Raw genomic sequence first — 20,000 nt, forward strand, 5'->3', positions numbered from 1 at the left:
GCTTACAGTTAGAGCAATAAGATTTTCTAACACACTCCCTGTTTATACAAACCTAACAATTATTGAGGTATTGGTAGGTTCACAAGTTTCATCACATTTAATTGTAAACAAAGGGATATCTGAGTGATGAATATCATCTCCAATTTGATTCAAAACAACATGTTTCATAAGTTGTATAATTTCATTTTCCATCATAACAGATGTGAATGACACATTTTTAGGTTCTGTTGAAAATATTTCTTTTAATTTGGAATTTTTTGTAAGAGTATTTTCAAAAGGATGTAAAAAATAGTCCAGAAACTTCATTCTTATTGTCATTGTCAAGACAGGTGATATTTTCATTGTAATCACCCCAAAGTGTAAGTTCATTAACACATAAAAACTGAATCACATCTACAACAGATTGTAAATAATACTGTTTTTGTTTTCAACTCATCTTCATTCACCATTGTAGATATATTCTGATTAGCTGGACTGTGTTTCTGCCTTTCACTGCAAACTTTTCCAGTACTTTTATGTGCAACAGAATTCTCCTGCCTGTTAAAACCTTTGCTTTTTTGACTAAGCATTATGTCAGTTAGTATATCCTTCAACTTCAGAACTGTTATCAGCATTCTGGGACATACAAAAATGTTGACAACAATAGCAGAAAGCTGCCTTACACTGAACTAAGAATTCTAACAGAAGTTTCATTTTTAACAATATTGTTTAGGATGATACACATATAATACATGGCAACATATCTAATCCCGATAAATCAAGTTTGGGAAACACACCAAGTTCTTTACGTTGCATAACATCAGCTACTAAAGAAGTTAAAGGATGGTGTAATGTTGCAGAATCAATTAACTGTGGTTGATTTGAAACGGAAGAAATCTTTTTGGTCTTGTCATTTTCGCAGGTTTTGGAGGTTTTAGAATTTCCAACTGCAAAAATAGACAAAATTGATCTTTATTGCTTCATTTCTTTTTAATTTAAATAAAATACAATTTTTTTTAGTTCAGGCAAAATAAAATATAATTACTTTAAAGAAAAGCAAATTATTCATAGTTATTATCTTGAAAAATAGAGCGCTCAGGGAATTTTCTCAGATTAACCAAAATGTTCAGACTCTATATTTTTAAGTCAATACAGTTCTATATTTGAGAGATGAGGAATTATGTACATTATTTACATTTAATGGATATTTGTCCTCATCTTGTTTGTTGTTAACACAACATTTTGGCTGATATACCCTCCAGCCTTCATCAGGTGTCATGGGGAAATTTCAAACCTGGGTTCTCATTCCTAAGGTATTTTTCGATGTTATTATTATTATTATTATTCAGGTCACTGCCTGGAATTGAACTTGGAATTCTGGGGTTAGTAGCCCACACTCTTAACCACTATGCCATATGACCGTGGGCAATTATGGAGTGAATTTTAGGGCTTATAAATCTAATATTTTCCTATCGCCCCTTAATACTGGTTCTCATATGCTACTCATATCTGCACTCGGTCTGCTTAGGAGGTTATTATGTCCTAGCTTAAGTGCTGCTTCTTTTAGTTTTCGTATTTTCCAGTGGTGTTCTCTGTCTATTATTTTAACTTCATCCCACAGGAGGAGGTGGTCTCCGTTTTTCCATACATGATTAGCTATACCTGATTTATCAATATCTCTTTGTGTTACAGCTTTGCAATGTTCCTCTACCCTTACTTTGAGAGGGTGATATGTTTCGCCTTTGTATAACCTACCATAGCTGCATGGGATAGAGAACATGCAGTCTTTGGTCATATTCCCTTTTATTGATGGTTTTACTCAAAGGAGATATTTGTTAAGTGTTGTATTACTCTTGAACACTGTCCTGATGTCATACGGGCCACATATCTTTTGTATCTTTTCAGAGAGGCCTTTCACATAGGGTAGACAGACTGTGGTCAGTTTATGGGTTTCATACTCTCTTTTCTTCATAATTGGAGTGAATAATATGCTTTTGGGATAGTTATTGATTAATAGATTGTTACTTAGCTTGATCATTTCTTTGTGGTGTGTATCAGGATTGCTACTTATATTCTTTGCTCGATATTTTAGGCACTGAGCAATGCCTCTCTTTACACTGTATAGATGGTGGGAATTGAAGTTGAGGTATTGTCCAGCAAAGGTTGGCTTGCAGTATACGGATGTCCTGACTCAATACTTGGTGCGTGTTATTAATATGTCCAGGAATGCTAGCTGATTGTCTTTTTCCTTTTCCATTGTGAACTGTATGGATAGCTTTATTGAATTCCCATGATCTTACAGTACTTGGACATCTTCCTGGTAGGGGCCAGAGTATAAATGTATCATCAACATATCGCAGCCATAGAGTTGGTTTTAGTGGTGTTGATCCTAAAGCCAAATTCCCTAAGATTCACAAAGATGGTATTCCATTAAGAGCTATAGTGAGCTGTAGAGGTTCAGCATGTCTTCCTTGGCTGATAGGCATATCAATGCCACATTAATGGCAAGTCGTTATGCTGTGTATGGTTCAATCCAAGTCAACTCTCTATACATAGCTTCTTTTGTGACATTTCAGCCTCACACTGCTGAAACAGACTTTCCCACATTCACTGCATGTCAGCTCACTCTGGACACATATATTTCCTGGAAATATCATGTCCTCACTCTTTCTAGCATCCCCCTTCAACTTTACATGATTTCTTAGTGCTATTTCGAAGTTCTCACTTCCATCATATATTGTTTTCCTCCGTCTTTCCCAATCATTTGCAGTTTCTTACCAGTCCTTTTCCAAGATGTTAGCATTCTTCAAGGATGTTTTTATGCAACCTTTGAACCTCAGCTTAGGTTTATGAGGTGGACACATTCCATTCCTCAACTCACCATACAGAAGTTGCTTCTGAGACCCACTCATTGGAGTTGGAGCTGCAAAATGATTTCTCTACACATATGACTGTAATCTTTTTGCTCGCACTCAAGAAGACATGCAGCATATTATGGTCTCCTTCTCTGATGCTTGTAGAATGCTTGTATTTATACATAAGTGCTTACATACATACGTACATACATACGTATGTACATACATACACACATACATACATGTTGTTGTTGCTGGCACTCCGTTGCTTACGACGTCGAGGGTTCCAGTTGATCCGATCAACGGAACAGCCTGCTCGTGAAATTAACGTGCAAGTGGCTGAGCACTCCACAGACACGTGTACCTTTAACATAGTTCTCAGGGATATTCAGCGTGACACAGTGTGACAAGGCTGACCCTTTGAATTACAGGCACAACAGAAACAGGAAGTAAGAGTGAGAGAAAGTTGTGGTGGAAGAGTACAGCAGGGTTCACCACCATCCCCTGCCAGAGACTCATGGAGCTTTAGGTGTTTTTGCTCAATAAACACTCACAACGCCCGGTCTGGGAATCGAAACCACGATACTATGACCGCGAGTTCGCTGCCCTAACCACTGGGCCATTGTGCCTCCACATACATACATACATACATAATTTTATGCAGTGTAATCTATATTTTCGCTTTCAACAATAAATTATCTACACGCATTCCTAAATGATTTGTCTAAAGTTGTGAATTTACATATTTTGAATTTGTGTTGCTATTGTAAAAAATAAAATAAAGATTATGGTTAATATTAGTAGACCTTTCTTGCTTTTTTTTTATTCTAGCAAATTTTTCATATTGTTAAAAATCTTGTTGATGGTATCTTCCTGTTTCCACTCATGGCTATTTTGTAGGTTTAGTGACTTGTATTAAATGCTTCAGTGTTATTTAGTAGGAAACTCCTGTTTGTCATATATATATTTAAAAAAAAGTCACACAAACACACACACACACATACATGCACTATTAGGTACCCCACCTACACCACCTACACTTAAACATACATAAGTTTGACCTATTTTACTTACTCTGATGAATTAGCCACACAGAGATATTTAACCCAATATTAGCCAAAAACCACACACATTAAAACAAAAGGAAATTTTTCTCTACATATGTGGTTTCTATTTGACTGCAATTATCTTTCTCTTGTTAAGGATTTTTGCACGCGTGTGTGTGTGTGTTGTGTGTGTGTGTGTGTTTTGCACTATTATAGTCACCAATATCAGAAATGAATCTGGTTACTACCTATCCAAGTGTGTGGTGTGTCAATGGTTTTCTGTTGTATTTTGTTGAGTAATTAATTTCATTTTTTCTGTAACCCATATTTCTATAGCCTTTGTTTTTTTTTTTTTTGCTTTTGTTGTTGTTTCTTAAGCTACATTAAACAGAGCATATATGAAAAAATGTAATTGCTAAAAAGACAAGCAAGATTTCAAGAAACAAAAATAGCATTTTTAAAAATAATTTTTGCTTAATAATTCATTGAAATATAAATTTGGGCTTCCTGGACAAAAATAAAGAAACATTATTCTTCCCTCCCCACCTAATTCATTTTCCACCCTACCACACAGTCTCCCCAGTAGGACATTCTCCATGATTTCCATTTTATCCCCTCCAAACCCACTAACCTCTCCTATCTTTTAGGAACACCCCTTCCTTCCTTTAAACCACATTATAATCTACATAATTTTCTGGTCAGTACTTCCCTCACCCTTTGTTACAACAAGCCTAGCACATCCATTTATTTCTGCCAGTGTTGTAACACCAGTCCTTTTATTCATAGCATCACTTCTTTATACAGCCTAGGTCCATCTACCAAGTTATGTACTATTTCACTCGTACTTCTGGTAATGTTAATCATTGCATAAAAGGCCAACTTAGCTGTGCTTTACATAGAAGTTAAATGGTCCAGCAGATTGACTCAAAAAGCATTTACTTAATGTGTAATACAACAGCTCCAGATCTCTTTATAAGCTACCCATCTCTATAAGCTACCCACCCACATTTTCTGTTTTGGATGTACTCCAGCTAAGGGTTCACCTTCCATCCAAATTCTTGAACAATAAGGTTCAATTCTTGAACCTTCCATCCAAATTCTTGAACAATAAGGTTCAATTCTTGAACCTTCCATCCAAATTCTTGAACAATAATTGATTTTTCTTTTAGGTACATTTTCTCACACTAGAATTAAAAATCTATCATTTTTCACCTCTAATTCTTTCCTTTCTCTTTTCACCCCAACTACATCTTTTTACTCTCATACTTTGGATCACCATCAACTCTCAAATCATATCTCCTCCTGTGTTGTGAACATATGTCTCACTTCACTCCTCTCCAAGCACATTGTTCTTGACTACTTCAATACTCACAACTCCTCTTGACTCTCACACTCACTCCATATTAATGTCATCAGTGCAGAAAGTGAATCTTATGTAATCTTCAATTCAATTACATGCCCAGACATTATACCTTTTCATATCAGCTAACCAGACAGCTACTAACTAGCCTAGGCAAAATGTGTGCTTCACTCCTGACCAATCAGAGACAAGTATGTTACTGAAACAGGCATGATCCTCCACACCCTATACAGCGATAAACCCTGTAACCCAAGATCCCCATCAGATGAAGCAAAAAATAATACCTGAAGAAATTTACCACCCCCCAAAACCTAGGTAGCATTTACTCAGTACAGCAACTTTTGCTAGACCACTGCCTGACCTCTGAAAGATGCCTCTGTGCATCTCACAACTCTCCAGCTCTCCCACCTCCCAAACAGCAGCCATTTTTTCTGGACTTTTGCCAAAAAGATCGCCCACCAATTTTGCGGAATCCTTTCCACCTTTGCTTCCCCATACCAAGCAAACTCTTCAATCTTTCCCTCTCTATAAATATATACCCTCACTTTGAAAAAAGTGTGTCCCATTCCTTAAAAGAGCAACTCTTCAAACTCTGCCAACTATCATCATATCATACACAATTCCAATATCTCAAAGGTAATGGGAACAATAATTAACAACATTTTCTAACACTTTAAATCTTTCTTTCTTCATTAGCTACCAATGCAGCTTTCATTAAACAGATCTACTGATCTATTGATAACCTACTCTCTAATGTCACTCGCCAGTAGGCTCTCACCTTAGATAAATTTGATAGAAGCAATGTTGGTTGTTAAACTCAACATCAGCAAAGTTTTTGACTGTGTATAGCATGTAAATGGATTTCATACATCATTCATTTCTTAGATCATTAGCTTCCTATCAGATTATACTATCACTTCCTGTGCTAATGAAATTCTCTCGTTCAACTCTTCACCCTCACACTCTTCCTCCTATACAACAATGATTTATTTGCCATCATAAATAACACACATTCTTACTCAGATGATTCTACCTTTCCCCAACTAAGCATCTTCTACATGCAACCGGGACATCTCATGCTGTATATACACTGACTCCATAAATAGAGACTTCAAAAATATCTTCCGATTGGGTCATGCCAGTCTTGAGTCTTTCAACAGCAAAAAGACACAAGCACTGCTCACATTAAGAAAATATTATAACATCTTATCCCCCTTAACCCTTTAGCATTTAAACTGGCCATATCCAACCCAAATATCTTACCTGTTTTACAATCAAATCAGCCAGATCTCATCTATCACACCAACCCTAAAATGTCATTCTAAAAATATACAATATAGGCACAGGCATGGCTGTGTGGTAAGAAGCTTGCTTCCCTACAACATGGTTCTGGGTTCAGTCCTACTGCATGACACCTTGGGAAAGTGTCTTCAATTATAGCCTGGACCCAACCAAAACCTTGTGAGTGGATTTGGTAGACAGAAACTGGAAGAAGCCTGTTGTATACATACACACACGCACACACACATATGTATTTATTTTCTCCTCGTTAAGAAATAACTCGGATAAAATAAATTGGTTAACAGATACCAGGGTAGCAAAGATCACAAAATGACTGTGGTGTAACTCCTGTTTATGAGGTATAAACTCCTTGTTATTTTGGGTACTTGAGTATATATAAATTTAGTAAATGGAGTGAAACGCATATGTTAACTGCATACTTTTATTTCCAACATATGTTGGAAATAAATGGAAATAAAAGTATGCAGTTAACATATGCGTTTCACTCCATTTACTAAATTTATATATATATATCATCATCATCATCGTTTAACATCTGTTTTCTATGCTGGCATGGGTTGGACGGTTTGACTGGGGTCTGGCAAGCCAGGAGGCCACACCAGGCTTCAGTCTGATCTGGCAATGTTTCTTCGGCTGGATGCCCTTCCTAACGCCAACCACTCTGAGAATGTAGTGGGTGCTTTTTACATGCCACCGGCATGGGAGCCAGTTAGGCGGCACTGGCATCAACCACATTCAGATGGTGCTTTTTATGAGCAACCGGCACAGGAGCTGATCGGGGCAAGGGGGCTAGCATCGACCATGTTCGAATGGTGCTTTTTACACCTGACTGGCACAGGGAGCCAGTCAGGTGGCATTGGCAATGACCCACACATGAATTGTGCTTATAGCATACCACCAGCATAGGAGCTAGTAAGGTGGCACTAGCAACAATCCATGCATGAATGATGCTTAACGCATGCCACCAGCATGGGAGCCAGTCAGGTGGCACTGGCATCAGCCACAACTACAATTTCCATTTGATTGTGGTTTCATTTGACTTTGATTTTGATGTACTTGACTCAATAGGTCTCCTCAAGCATTGCATGTCGTCTGACGATCCAAAGGTACTTTTTTAAGTAGGCTGGTTATGCAACATTGGTGTAGGCTACGGCTGTGATTTCACTTTACTTGCTGGGTTTTCTCAGTCACAGCATATCTCCAGAGGTCTCAGTTTCCCATCATTGCTTCTGTGAGGCCCACATTCAAAGGTCATGCTTCACCACTTCATCCCATGTCTTCCTGGGTCTCCCTCTACCACGGGTTCCTTCCACTGTTTGGGAGTGACACTTCTTCACACCTCTCCTCATCCATCCATAGTACATGACCATACCAGCACAGTCGTCTCTCTTGTACACCACATCTGATGCTTCTTATGTTCAACATTTCTCTCAGGGTGCTTACACTCTGTCGTGTGTGCACATTGACAATACACTTCCAGTGAATCATGCTAGCTTCATTTCTTTCAAGCCTATGCATATCTTCAGCAATCACAGCCCATGTTTCACTGCCATGAAGCATGGCAGTTCACACACATGCATCGTACGATTTACCTTTCACTCTGAGTGAGAGGCCCTTTGTCACCAGTTGAGGTAGATTTCTGAACTTTGCCCAGGCTATTCTTATTCTAGTGGTAACACTTTCTGAGCATTCACCCCCATGACAGACTTGGTCACCTAGGTAGCAGAAGCTATCAACTACTTCTAGTTTCTCCTCCTGACTTGTGATGGAATCTGTTTTCTGAGCATCTGTGGTGTTTATTGCCCCTGTGCATCTGCCATATACGAGAGCTGTCTTCCCAGTTAACCTTCCTTTGATGTTGCTGCACTCTTATGCATCCATAGCTTACACCGGGTACATTTTATTAAGTGTCTACCTACACATTTTCTACAGATCAAGCATGGCCATCTACCTGATGGGATTTGTGATGTGTTCGCCTTCCGACTTACTAGGACTTTAGTTTTTGCGACATTGACTCTAAAGTCCTTCGATTCTAAACCTTGCTTCCACACCTGAAATTTCTTCTCTAGTTCTGGTAGTGATTCTGCTATGTGAGCCAGGTCATCAGCATAGAGGAGCTCCCAGGGGCAACCTGTCTTGAATTGCTCTGTTATTGCTTGGGGCACTATGATGAATAAGAGGGGGCTGAGGGCTGATCCTTGGTGGACCCCTACTTCTGCCCATAATTCTTCACTATACTCATTGCCAACCCTAACATTACTAACGGCATCTTTGTACAGGGCCTGTACAGCCCTTATTAACCATTCATCAATCCCTAGTTTCCACATTTCCCACCAGATAAGGGATCAGGGGACCCTGTCAAAGGCTTTCTCCAAGTCCACAAAAGCCAAGTATAGGGGTTTATCTTTGGCTAGGTATTTCTCCTGCAGTTGCTGTACCAGGAATATACCATCAGTGGTGCTTCTACCTGGCACAAAGCCGAACTGCATCTCATCTAAGCAGACACTCTCCCTAATTATTTGGGCTATGACCCTCTCCGTGACCTTCATCACCTGATCCAGCAGTTTGATACCCCTGTATTTATTTCTATCTAAAACATCACCTCTACCTTTGCAGCAGCTGACTATCGAACTGCTACACCAGTCATTGAGTATGACTCCTTCATGAACTACCTGGTTTACTATGTGGGTGACCAGGCCATAACCCACACCACCAGATATTTTAAGCATCTCAGCAGTGATTCTTGGTGGGCCGGAGGCTTTTCCTGACTTCATATCCTTAATTGCTTTATCTACCAGGGTGCTGTCTATTTGGATAGCTGGTCCTTCTACTGGGCCAACATTTGGCAGGCTCTCCTCCTCCCATTCATTCTCCACATTCAGCAGCCTTTCATAATGGCTTCTCCAAGCCTCTTTCTTTTCAGAATCATTAATAAAAGCAAGTGCACCATCTTCCATGCAGACACATTTCTCTCCTGTGACATCACAATTTTCTCTCACACACTGTCTTGCAATCCGAAATACTTCAGTTCTTTGGTCCTCACGTCGCTGAACATTGGCAAACTTCTTTTCTGCTTCTCCCTTGGCTATATATACTTCTCACCCAGCCTCCCTTCTGGCTATCTGGCACAGTTCTCTGCAACCTCCACTCTTCCAGGCTTTCCAGGCCTATTGCTTTGCTCTAATGGCTTTGTGTACAGTACGTTACTCTCTCTCTCTCTCTCTCTCTCTCTCTATATATATATATATATATATATATATATGTATGTATGTATGTATGTATGTATGTATGTATGCATGTATGTATATGTATATGTATCTATGTGTGTGTATCTTTGTATCTGTGTTTGTTGCCCCCATCACCACTTGATGTTGGTATGTTTATGTTGCAGCAACTTAGCAGTTCAGCAAAAGGGACCAATAGAATAAGTACTAGGCTTAAGAATATGTACTAGGTTTAAGAAATAAGTCATGGGATCGACTTATTCAACTAAAACCCATCAAGGCAGTGTGTTTTAGCATGGCTGCAGTCAAATGACTGAAACAAGTAAAAAAAAAAAAAAAAAGAATCATATCATCAAAATCTTTAAGTTACAAGATTATACATGATTATTCAAAACAAGGAAAATGAATAAGCATTATATTTGACAAAATAATCTGAATGCTAAAGGGTAAACATAAGTGGTATGCAACTAGAAACTTCACAATCACTGCTAAAGGGTAAACATAAGTGGTATGCAACTAGAAACTTCACAATCATTCCAAATGCTAGCTCTCACTATGCCCCAAAATTTCTTCAGGTGAATGCACAAACAAAGCAAGGATTGCATCTCAAAGATGGGTCCTTCCTTTTGAAGCCAGAAAATACTTCAGCTGCAACAATTACTAACCCTCTAAAAACTCAGGGGAAACCCACAATGGAGTACTGCCCTCACATCTGGGACAGTGCTGCCGCTGCCCTTCACACAGACATCCTAGATTTCATCCAAAGAAAGGCCTTGACACAACTCATAGCTCATAAATATACTGACTTCTCTCTTTACCTTTTCTATCTTCTATAATAGCTTCCACTTCTCCATTCAAGTACTCCCAACTCGTCCATCACTCCTCTTCTTAGCATTCACCTAAAGGCCCTGCACTACATCCATTTCTTCTTTCTTAAGATGTCAATCTCTGGAATCTCCTCACTGCTCATGTCTTTCTAGTAGGGTAGTTGCTGACTAGCAGCATCTTAAGTGAAACATTAACAGCATCAAACTCACTGGTTTCAGAAGACCTTTAATGGTCCAAGGCCCAACTTTCATATCTAGTAAGCAAAAGATCCACTATCTCCTAGCTGGTTTACACTTGTCTTAAGGACAGCAGAGCAGTGATTTTTGAAGTGGTAAGGGAGGCAGAAAATGCTTCATCATGGATATGGCAGACATGTGTGAGAGAAAGATTAAATCCTCAGTGAATAGTAAAACAAAATAGTTGCTTGAAGTTTGGGGCTGGGGGTTAGTTGCATTCATCTTGTAGTACCTTCATGGATGTTGGAAAGAAAAAGCATGCTACAGCAGGAGTGGGACCAAAAGAACTTGAACATTTCCAAGTAGCATCAATGCTACTTGACACTGTTGAAGGGATCAAAGTTGTTGGAAATCTTAGTGATCTCTAGTCAACTGATGGAAGGATGCTTGCAATGTAAGCTATATGTAAAATATTGTTTTAGCAAGGTAGTAAGTTGATGTGATTCAGTTTAGATTCTAATTGCAATAATTTATTCCACTTAATTTAAGTCTCATCTCATCACTAAAATTTATTTTAAAAAATATCAAGCTTCATTTCGGTTGATTGTAAGGGGAGAGTAAAGTCCGTATATAGCTTGCCAACCGCAGAGAGGAAAGTGAGTACATATATATATATATATAGATATTAGATCTTTAAGAAGTGGAATTTAGTAACTGTTGGAAACAAATAGCTAATAAGTGATGAACAGAAAATAGGTAGAAACCAAAATGTTTACATTTTAAGGAATTTATAAAGATTAGCGTCGACAGTTAACATTAATTTTTCCACGTATACATATTGGATTAGCTCCAGCTATTTCAAGAAATAAAATAATAGTTTGTGTTTTTTTTCTAAAATAGGAAGAAAAAAAAAGAATATATGGATAATTAACTAAAGAGAAAAACGTTAATGAAAATTGAATTAGTAAAGACGAAAGTCGACTTTAATAATAAGAGTACTTCTCAATTGACACGAATGCGCCATTTGAGTGAGAGAGAGAGAGTGAGTGAATATTTGCTATAAAAGGAAGTCAGCATGTTTGGTATGCCCATATATAGCAGTTGCTAGCAGACTCGTGACTCACTATTACTGGTTAGATCTTTGGAAATTGACAGGTTGCTCCCCCGGAACCGAACCGAATCGAAATTTTGTTAGTGAATATTATTTTGTATATTTTAGTGCAGTATTTTGGATACGACAAAGTGATTAATCTCATTGTTGCAGATCTTATCAGAGCAGTGGTAACTTTAAAAGATAATTCAACTTACAAATTTTCTATCAAATATAGAAAGCTGTTTGCTCTCATCTCCTGCTGCTACTGTCTAGCGGTATATACAACGAGCTTTGTACACTGGTTCAGTGTTTTTTTTCTCTCTCCTGTATTACTAACCTCATTTCTCTGTAAGGAAAACATGTCTTCGGGAATTACAGTGTCCCAGGAAGCAATTGATAAATTTCTAGATATTAAATCTCGCAAAAAGACTCGGTATTGTATGTTCCATCTAAGTGAGGATCACACTACAATCGTACCAGGTGCGTGTGTTTCAAAACCGGATAAATTAGACCTCGGTATAGATGCTGTGAAGAAAGAATGGGAAGAGTTCTGTGCGAATTTACCGGAAAAGGATTGCTACTATATTATATATGATCTGAATTACCAAAAAAATGGGGGAGCACGAAGAGATAAAATACTGTTTGTGTGTTGGTAAGTAATGAAGATGTTACTTTAATTTTAAATATGTATTATTCTTCCTCAATTTGCCGATTCTTAAACGTGGCTATTTAAAAGCAAAATACTTTGACAATTCACAAAAACTTGTGTTTGATTGATCGTTTAACAAAGAATAATTTCGGATAATGGAGCCCTTTTTAACAAGGGAAGTAATTTTGGTTATGAACACTAAAACATAAAGGGGAGGGGTATAGAAAAAAAATTTGTTTTAAATATTTATCATCCATTTTCTGCTTCACAAATATTTCAACCCTTTTTAGAGGAAATTTTAAAAAACTAATGTTTTCAGGCTAAGAAAATTACTCTAATCATAAATCAAAAAAAAAAAAAAATTTCCATTAGTCATTAAAAATTTAAATTGTTCTTTTTTTTATATCTTTAAAAATTAATTCTCCATTGATGAATACGTTAATAAGAAACAGGACAACTTATGTTGACAAAATGCATTGGGAATCGCACATTCCGAAAAAACGCCAACAAATGGTAGAATGCAATGGCCGATTTAATCGACTGGTGCCCGATTAATTACATGTATTTTCACTTAATATTAAATTTTTAATGTCACCGCTTCCAGTTTCCAGTTCATATTTTCTTAATTGGCTAAACATACATATCTGACGATATTGGCTGTTTTCAATGAATACACGTCAATAATACATTACATGAACATTTTGTTCGTTGTCTCCTGTAAATTCATCCATTTCTTTGTCCGATAATGACTACCTTTTCACCAATATATCTTCTATTCATTGTTAAGATATATAAATTTTTACAGGTGCCGTTTTGCTGTTTATATTCAGACTTCACTGAACGCGTTTCTCTAAGAATTTCTACAGCAAAGTGGTTGGTAGCTTTAAAAGATTAACAGTGATGCCACCACCACTTTTCCTTAAATTTTGTCGAGCACGTTGAATCAGTAATGTGGTTGTTTCTTGTATTTAATAATTTCTGAGATTAATCAAAGTATACCGATGTAAAATAATTATGCAGAAGTACATGGGGGTGGGATTTAAAGATGTACATTAAGAAAACTGTAATAGGGATGTAGTTTTGTAATTTATCATTAATATCTATTAAGTGACATCGACAGCTATATTTCCATTCACCGGTTATTAATTTGTAACAACTACATGTTTTTAATTCATTACAAAAGTGAAAGTGGTATGATAGAAAGGATTGGCAAAAGTACAAGTCGCTTCAACTAGAAGGATGTGGTGGTTGTTCAACCTAATTGAGTGGACAATATGTGTGAAAGCAACCTAGCATACAAAAAAAAGTTATAAATATATTTATTTGAAATCATGTAATTTAGGAAGCTGTTTTGTAGTATTTCATCAATTTTAGATTATAGGTTTATCCTGCGTCTCTCTTTGACACTAACCAAAATTTTGTTTTATTTTTTTCCTATGTTAATTCACATGGTTTTACATTTACTTAGGCGGAAATGGATTTTAAGAGTAGAAATATATAAATCTTTCTTCTACCGTTCTTTTATAACCTAGCACCTCCTCTCTCTCTCATTCGGTTTATCTAGAATCCATTGTTGAAATCTGCTTTGCTATTCAGGAGAGTGGCTTTTGTCAATATTCACTTTGGATACTCTTGTAAATTTTATGGCTTTTTAATGCTTATTATCATGCATTTTTTTTTTTTTTTTTTTTGTGTTCTAGCATGAAAAATATTGATCTTAGTGCTTTTTGTAAAATTGATATGCTTAGCGAGTTTCTTGATGTAATTTTGGAAAATTTTTGTGGCTTTAGCTTGTGCGTGTGACGGCGGCGGGTTGGGGGTTCTGCTTTGACAATCCTCTTACTTCAAAGGTAGTGTAACTAGGACTGTGTCCTTCCGAACGAGGTTGCTTTTATGAAGCCGCTCGATCGTTTAAAAGTAGCATACGAATTTTCCCAAATCACTTCCAGCCGACTCAAAAACTGAAGAATTATTTAGTATTTAGATAATATGCTGAAGAAAAGTGGGATGGTTAGAGGTCTGCTTAATCAATTGATTATAGGTCTTAATCAGGATTGATCTGGGGTTAAATAACTTGCTCGTTTGTCTTGCATAATATATAATTTTATGTTATATGATCGGGCATCTGCTTCCTGTCCTTCCTATCATCTACCTTTTCTTTCTCTTCCGGCTTTTTCCTCATTATTACATATCAGAGCATCTCTGTCGGAGAAGCTCGATATTTCATTTCCTGTATAGTAGACTGTATATCTTGGACCGCATCATCTAATGGTGAGCTTCATTTTAAAGGCTACATTTTTTAAATGACATTCATGCAAGGATGTACCGTATTCGATGACACCATAAGGCCCACGGGTATACTGTCCTCCTCCCAATTTCAGCATGGAATATTCAAAATCATTTTTGTAAGCATTTAATGTTTATTGAAATATGTAGCTATAGTATATATATGTGCCAAACATACAACCAGAACAATAGAGCGGACCTGACGCACAGTCCCCCTCCCCTGAACCGACCCTTTTTTTCCCCACCGGATTCCCGTGTTTTCGATGACGGAGATTCCGAATATGCAAAAAAAAATTTTTTTGAAATTTTTTATTTTTAACATTTTTTCGAAATTGAAAGAATATTGAAAAAAAAAATTTAATTTCAAATTTTTTTAATGAAAAACTCCAAAATTGATCCACACCCCCATCCCACTGTCTAAAAGTGAAAATGAACGGCTGTTTTATCCGTTTCTGCATGCGTAGATTTATAGTGAAACAGCAAAAGGATCACGGCATGTGGAGCCCTCGCCACGAAACTCGATATGCTGAAAGTAACAGCCAAATGTCTGGAGAAATTTTGTGTATGTGCGCGCGCAACAATTTCTACAGCTTATCCGAATGAACAGAGAGAGAAGTACACAGAAATATATTTTATATACCTGTTGTATACGTCGGTTTTGTTTAAAAGGTAAACAATTCTGATAGAAGCAATTACTTTGCTATCAATTCATTGGATTAATCCCAACAAAATACAAGTCACTGGCTCAGCACCTATGTTTGTGCTCTTCATTCCAAAATGATAAAAACTTTAACATACTTCCAAAATGTGACTTTATCCAGGTGTATCCGCGTGCGTATAGGTGCAGGTGTGGGGTGTGTGCAAGGAAAACGTTTACGGAAATGAACTTGGCGCAATGTTGCACTGCTGAATTTCTTTTCAATTGTGATAATAAAACAAGGAATTTGTTTAGTCCTTACTGCCAAAATTAATTTACTTGCATTTTCTCTCTTTTTCAATATTCAATTAAAAGAGAGAATATGTTGTTACCAACAATGTTAAAACTTTTAGTCACTTGATCAGTCTGTCATTGAACCAGGATTTTAATTTCATTTGATACACACTTTGCTATCTTTTATATGGAGAATTGCAATCATGGCATTTCTATTTTAATAGAAATTTTATGAGTACATTTCCGTAGATGTTTTTCTCCCCCCCCCCACACACACATAAATGCACGCAGATACACATGGACAAAGTCTCGTTTTGGGAGTATTATTCTTTTACTTGTTTCAGTCATTTGACTGCGTCCATGCTGGAGCTCCGCCTTTAGTTGAAGAAATAGACTTTAGGACCTTTGTAAGCCTAGTACTTATTCTATCGATCTCTTTTGCCAAACCACTAAATTATGGAGACATAAACACACCGGCATCAGTTGTCTAGCGATGGCGGGGTTGGGGACAAATACATATACACACACACGATGGATTTCTTTCAGTTTCTGTCTACCAAATCCAGGCTTTGGTCGGCCCAAGGCTATAAGTAGAAGTTGGAAGACACTTGCCCAAATTGCCACACAGTGGGACTGAACCCGGAACCATGTGGTTGGAAAGCAAGGTTTTTACCACACAGCCACTCCTATTATGTTAAAGCCTATTATATTAAAATTTTTATTTTGGAATGAAGAACACAAACGTAGGTGCTGAGCCAGTGACTAAACTTGTATCTTGGGATTAATCTAATGAATTGACAGCAAGGTAATTGCTTCTATCAGAATTGTTTACTTTTGAAAACAAAACCGACGTACACGACGAGTATGAAAAATATGCCGATCTTTCACTTTGGATCACCACACAAAAATTCATCTAAACTATTGCTTTATCCTGAAGGATGGAGGTACAGACGGTGATTGCAGCCAAAGTTTTAAAAAAAGAAAGCTATCGTGGACAGATGAGTGGGATTCAATAGCACTGAAAATAAAATTTTTTAAATGATTATTGCAATATAAACAAAATTTAAAATTTATACACTTTTAACACACATGAAACATGATAATGAAATATAAGTGGGCTTTTTTTTTTTTTTTTTTTTTTTTTTTAAATCATCCGATTTCACTGAAATAGATAATTCTGGAACACCCTGTATAAATAAAAACCTAGATCAATATTTCTCAAATGGAGTGAAGGTGGGCTGTGATGATTAAAAAATGAGCAGACATTGTCAACATGACTGCAAATAAGGAATTACATGGATGCAAATTATTTTGTCCTCTCATTAATAAAGAGGAAGGGGGTTAATATTTTTTGGCGGAGGGGTTGCTGTTATCTGTCATTTGAGAACCACTGGGCTTTGTTTACTCAGATGCTGCAGATTCATTACATAGCCAACCTCTATAATACTGAAGTCATTACTATAATGAATGATCTAATTAAATACGATACTTTTGTAAAAATTAGAACTAGAAGTGCCTCAGCTGTCAAAAGTTACTAAGTTAAAAAGCCTTTTTGTGGCCAAAAGTTTAGAACATATGTCTGAAAACTAGAATTTTTATTTTAAATGCCCAAAGTTAAATTAAATTTGCAATATACTATTACTACTTACAGTAATATGGTTGATATAACAGTTTTAATTTTTTTTTAAATGTTCCAAATTTTTGGCCACGACTGTATATCTTATTGTACATGGCAGCATTTTGTAGGTTTTGTAAGGCACTTGAAATTAGGGTGATAATAATGTTAACAGTGGTGGTTATTTCAAATTTTTGACACAAGGCCTGCAATTTTAGTGGGTGGTGTTAGTTGATTACATCAGCCCAATACTTTACTGGTAATTCATTTTATAGACTCCGAAATAATAAAAGACAAAGCTGATTTCAGCAGTATTAGAACCCACAACAATAGCCAGAAGAAATGCCACAAAGCAATTTGTCAACACGCTAATGATTCAGCCAGCTCGCTGCCTTGACAGTGATGCCTTAGTGCTTGACTGGTACTTATCTCATTGACCTAGAAAGGATTAAAGGCAAGGCTGAACTCAGAAAGTAAAGACAGCTGATAGTGATAATTAATAATGCTTTAAGATTAGAAGATTGAGGAATCTAAGGTTTTGCAAGAATGGAATGTTGGTGTTACCAGTTCATGAAAAGACAGGTCATCAATGAGTACAAATAAAATATCCATTGGATAGATAATGCAAGTACATTGAAGATAAAAAGTAAGAACATAATGCAGTGCTCTTTTGTGTCCAGGGCTTTATGAAAGTGAAAGTACCCACCATGCCAAAAATAGTTTTCCAGATTAACAATTGGAAACGCTTTCCTTAAAAATGATACTGTTCGGGAACAAAAGTAAAACATTGACAATAGAATGCATTCAGCTAGATGCTACAAAAGTTTTGAATTAAAATCTTCCACCAAACCTCAGTCACAATTTATGTTCCTAATAATAACTAAGTTATTTTACTAAATTCTTTGTTATATTTAAAGTAATTGAAAGAAACACAGTGTCTCAAAATAAACACAGTAATGAAAGGGTTTGCTTTCCAAATGTAATGAACATTAACAGGAGAGAGAGCAATTAATTTTCTGCAAAATTAGAGACTTCTTGCAATCATGAAAACAAAAAGCAATTTCAGGTTTGTCACGGTGGGGAAACCACTTCTGACAAAATAACTACTTTCACTTTCGCCTAAAATACCTTCTGCTACTAACAACACGATTTTGTTTTCATGTTTTACGAAGAGGAGTATTTGTACAGTATATTTCCACTGTTCCTACTTTATATTTCTTTAAGCAAAATATTTTCTGCTTTAGCTATGCTACAAATGCTTTTTTTTTTTTTTTTTTTTTTTTTTTTTTTTAGTATTGTATTGTATTCATGCAATATTTTTACTTCATGTATGATTTCCTGACATACCATTATTTTCATCAACTAGTAGCTTGTTATAAAATATTTTTGGCAGATCTAGTGCACAGTCACCCTCCCCCGAAACCAACCTTTCCATTTTTTTCTTTTCACCAGATTCCTAGGTTTTTGATGACAGATTCCGAATATGCAAAAAAAACACATTTTCAAAGTTTTTAATCCCCACCATCCAAATTTTTAATTTTTAACTTTTTTTTTCGAAATTTTTTTTTTTTCAATCTGCGTGGAAAAATATGGGGGAGGGGAGATTTTAATTTCAAATTTTTTATGAAAATCTCCAAAATTGATCCACATCCCCCTCGCCACCCCACTGAAAAGAGCAGCTGTTTTGTCTGTTTCCGCATGTGTACATTTATAGCAAAACAGCAAAAGATCACAGCATGTGAAGCCCTTACCACGAAACTTGATATGCTAAAAATAACAGCTATATGCTTCTAAATGAGTTTGGTAGTGCTAAGGATATTTTTGAAATTTACAGAGATACAGACAGAGCACGTGCTGAAAATTTTCAATAAAGTTTTGACTTAAAATTTATAAATTTATCTATTTTGGTATCATAATGAAGTAATAAACAAAATTCTGTCAGTTTTTTTTAATTTACCCGATTTTTCATTGAAATGGATAGTTAATTCTTGGACCCTGTGTGTGTGTGTGTGTATATAACTGACAACCCCAGTATCACCTCCACAGATAATGAACAAACCATTATCATAGACACAGATAGTGACCAGGCCTGCAACACACATTACTACTAGTACAATTGCCACATCTAGAGATGATGATCAATCCAGTACCAGCAACATGGAGAAAGATATCCAGCATTCCCAGTACCACCACCACAGATGATGACCAAATAATTTTCTTCGACACCGATGAGATAACTGGCCCTGCACCATTGTTACCAGGGGTGCAAATAGAGCCACATCCTATGTTTGTAAATATATTGGATCTGCCAGTACTTCTTTCAAACAACATTTTCTTAACCACCAGTCATCCTTCAGAGTCCTAGAAAGATGGTTTGTCACATCCCTGGCCCGCCATATTTGGAACCTCAAAGATCAAGGGACACCATGTGATATCAGGTGGAAAATAATTGATCATCCAGGCCCATATATTAATGAAAGTGGCCATTCGAAAATCTACATCGCAGAGAGAGCCATTTAACAACAGTATACACTTTTGATAAAACAGTTGCTCCCATAGAGACTCATATGGAAGGTGATGGTCAGCTTGAGGAAGTAGGAGGTGGATACACCTTTTTTTGGAAGGGAAGGCAGAAGGAGGAGCGCAGAGAGGCTGG

The 20,000-nt window shown here is 36.7% G+C and overlaps 1 protein-coding gene across 1 annotated transcript in view; it reads left to right on the forward strand.

The window, feature by feature from the left end:
• The first annotated feature begins 11,844 nt into the window (after window positions 1-11,844).
• Window positions 11,845-20,000, forward strand: part of LOC106880577 (uncharacterized) — a 21,024-nt gene continuing 12,868 nt past the window's right edge. Inside the window, exon 1 of the mRNA XM_052968452.2 lies at window positions 11,845-12,515. Coding sequence (XP_052824412.1) covers window positions 12,223-12,515 — 293 coding nt within the window. The 5' untranslated portion in view covers window positions 11,845-12,222. The remainder of the gene's footprint in view (window positions 12,516-20,000) is intronic.

The sequence above is a fragment of the Octopus bimaculoides genome, chromosome 1, assembly GCF_046866305.1.
Source record: "Octopus bimaculoides isolate indiv1 chromosome 1, ASM4686630v1, whole genome shotgun sequence".
Classification (NCBI taxonomy): domain Eukaryota; kingdom Metazoa; phylum Mollusca; class Cephalopoda; order Octopoda; family Octopodidae; genus Octopus; species Octopus bimaculoides.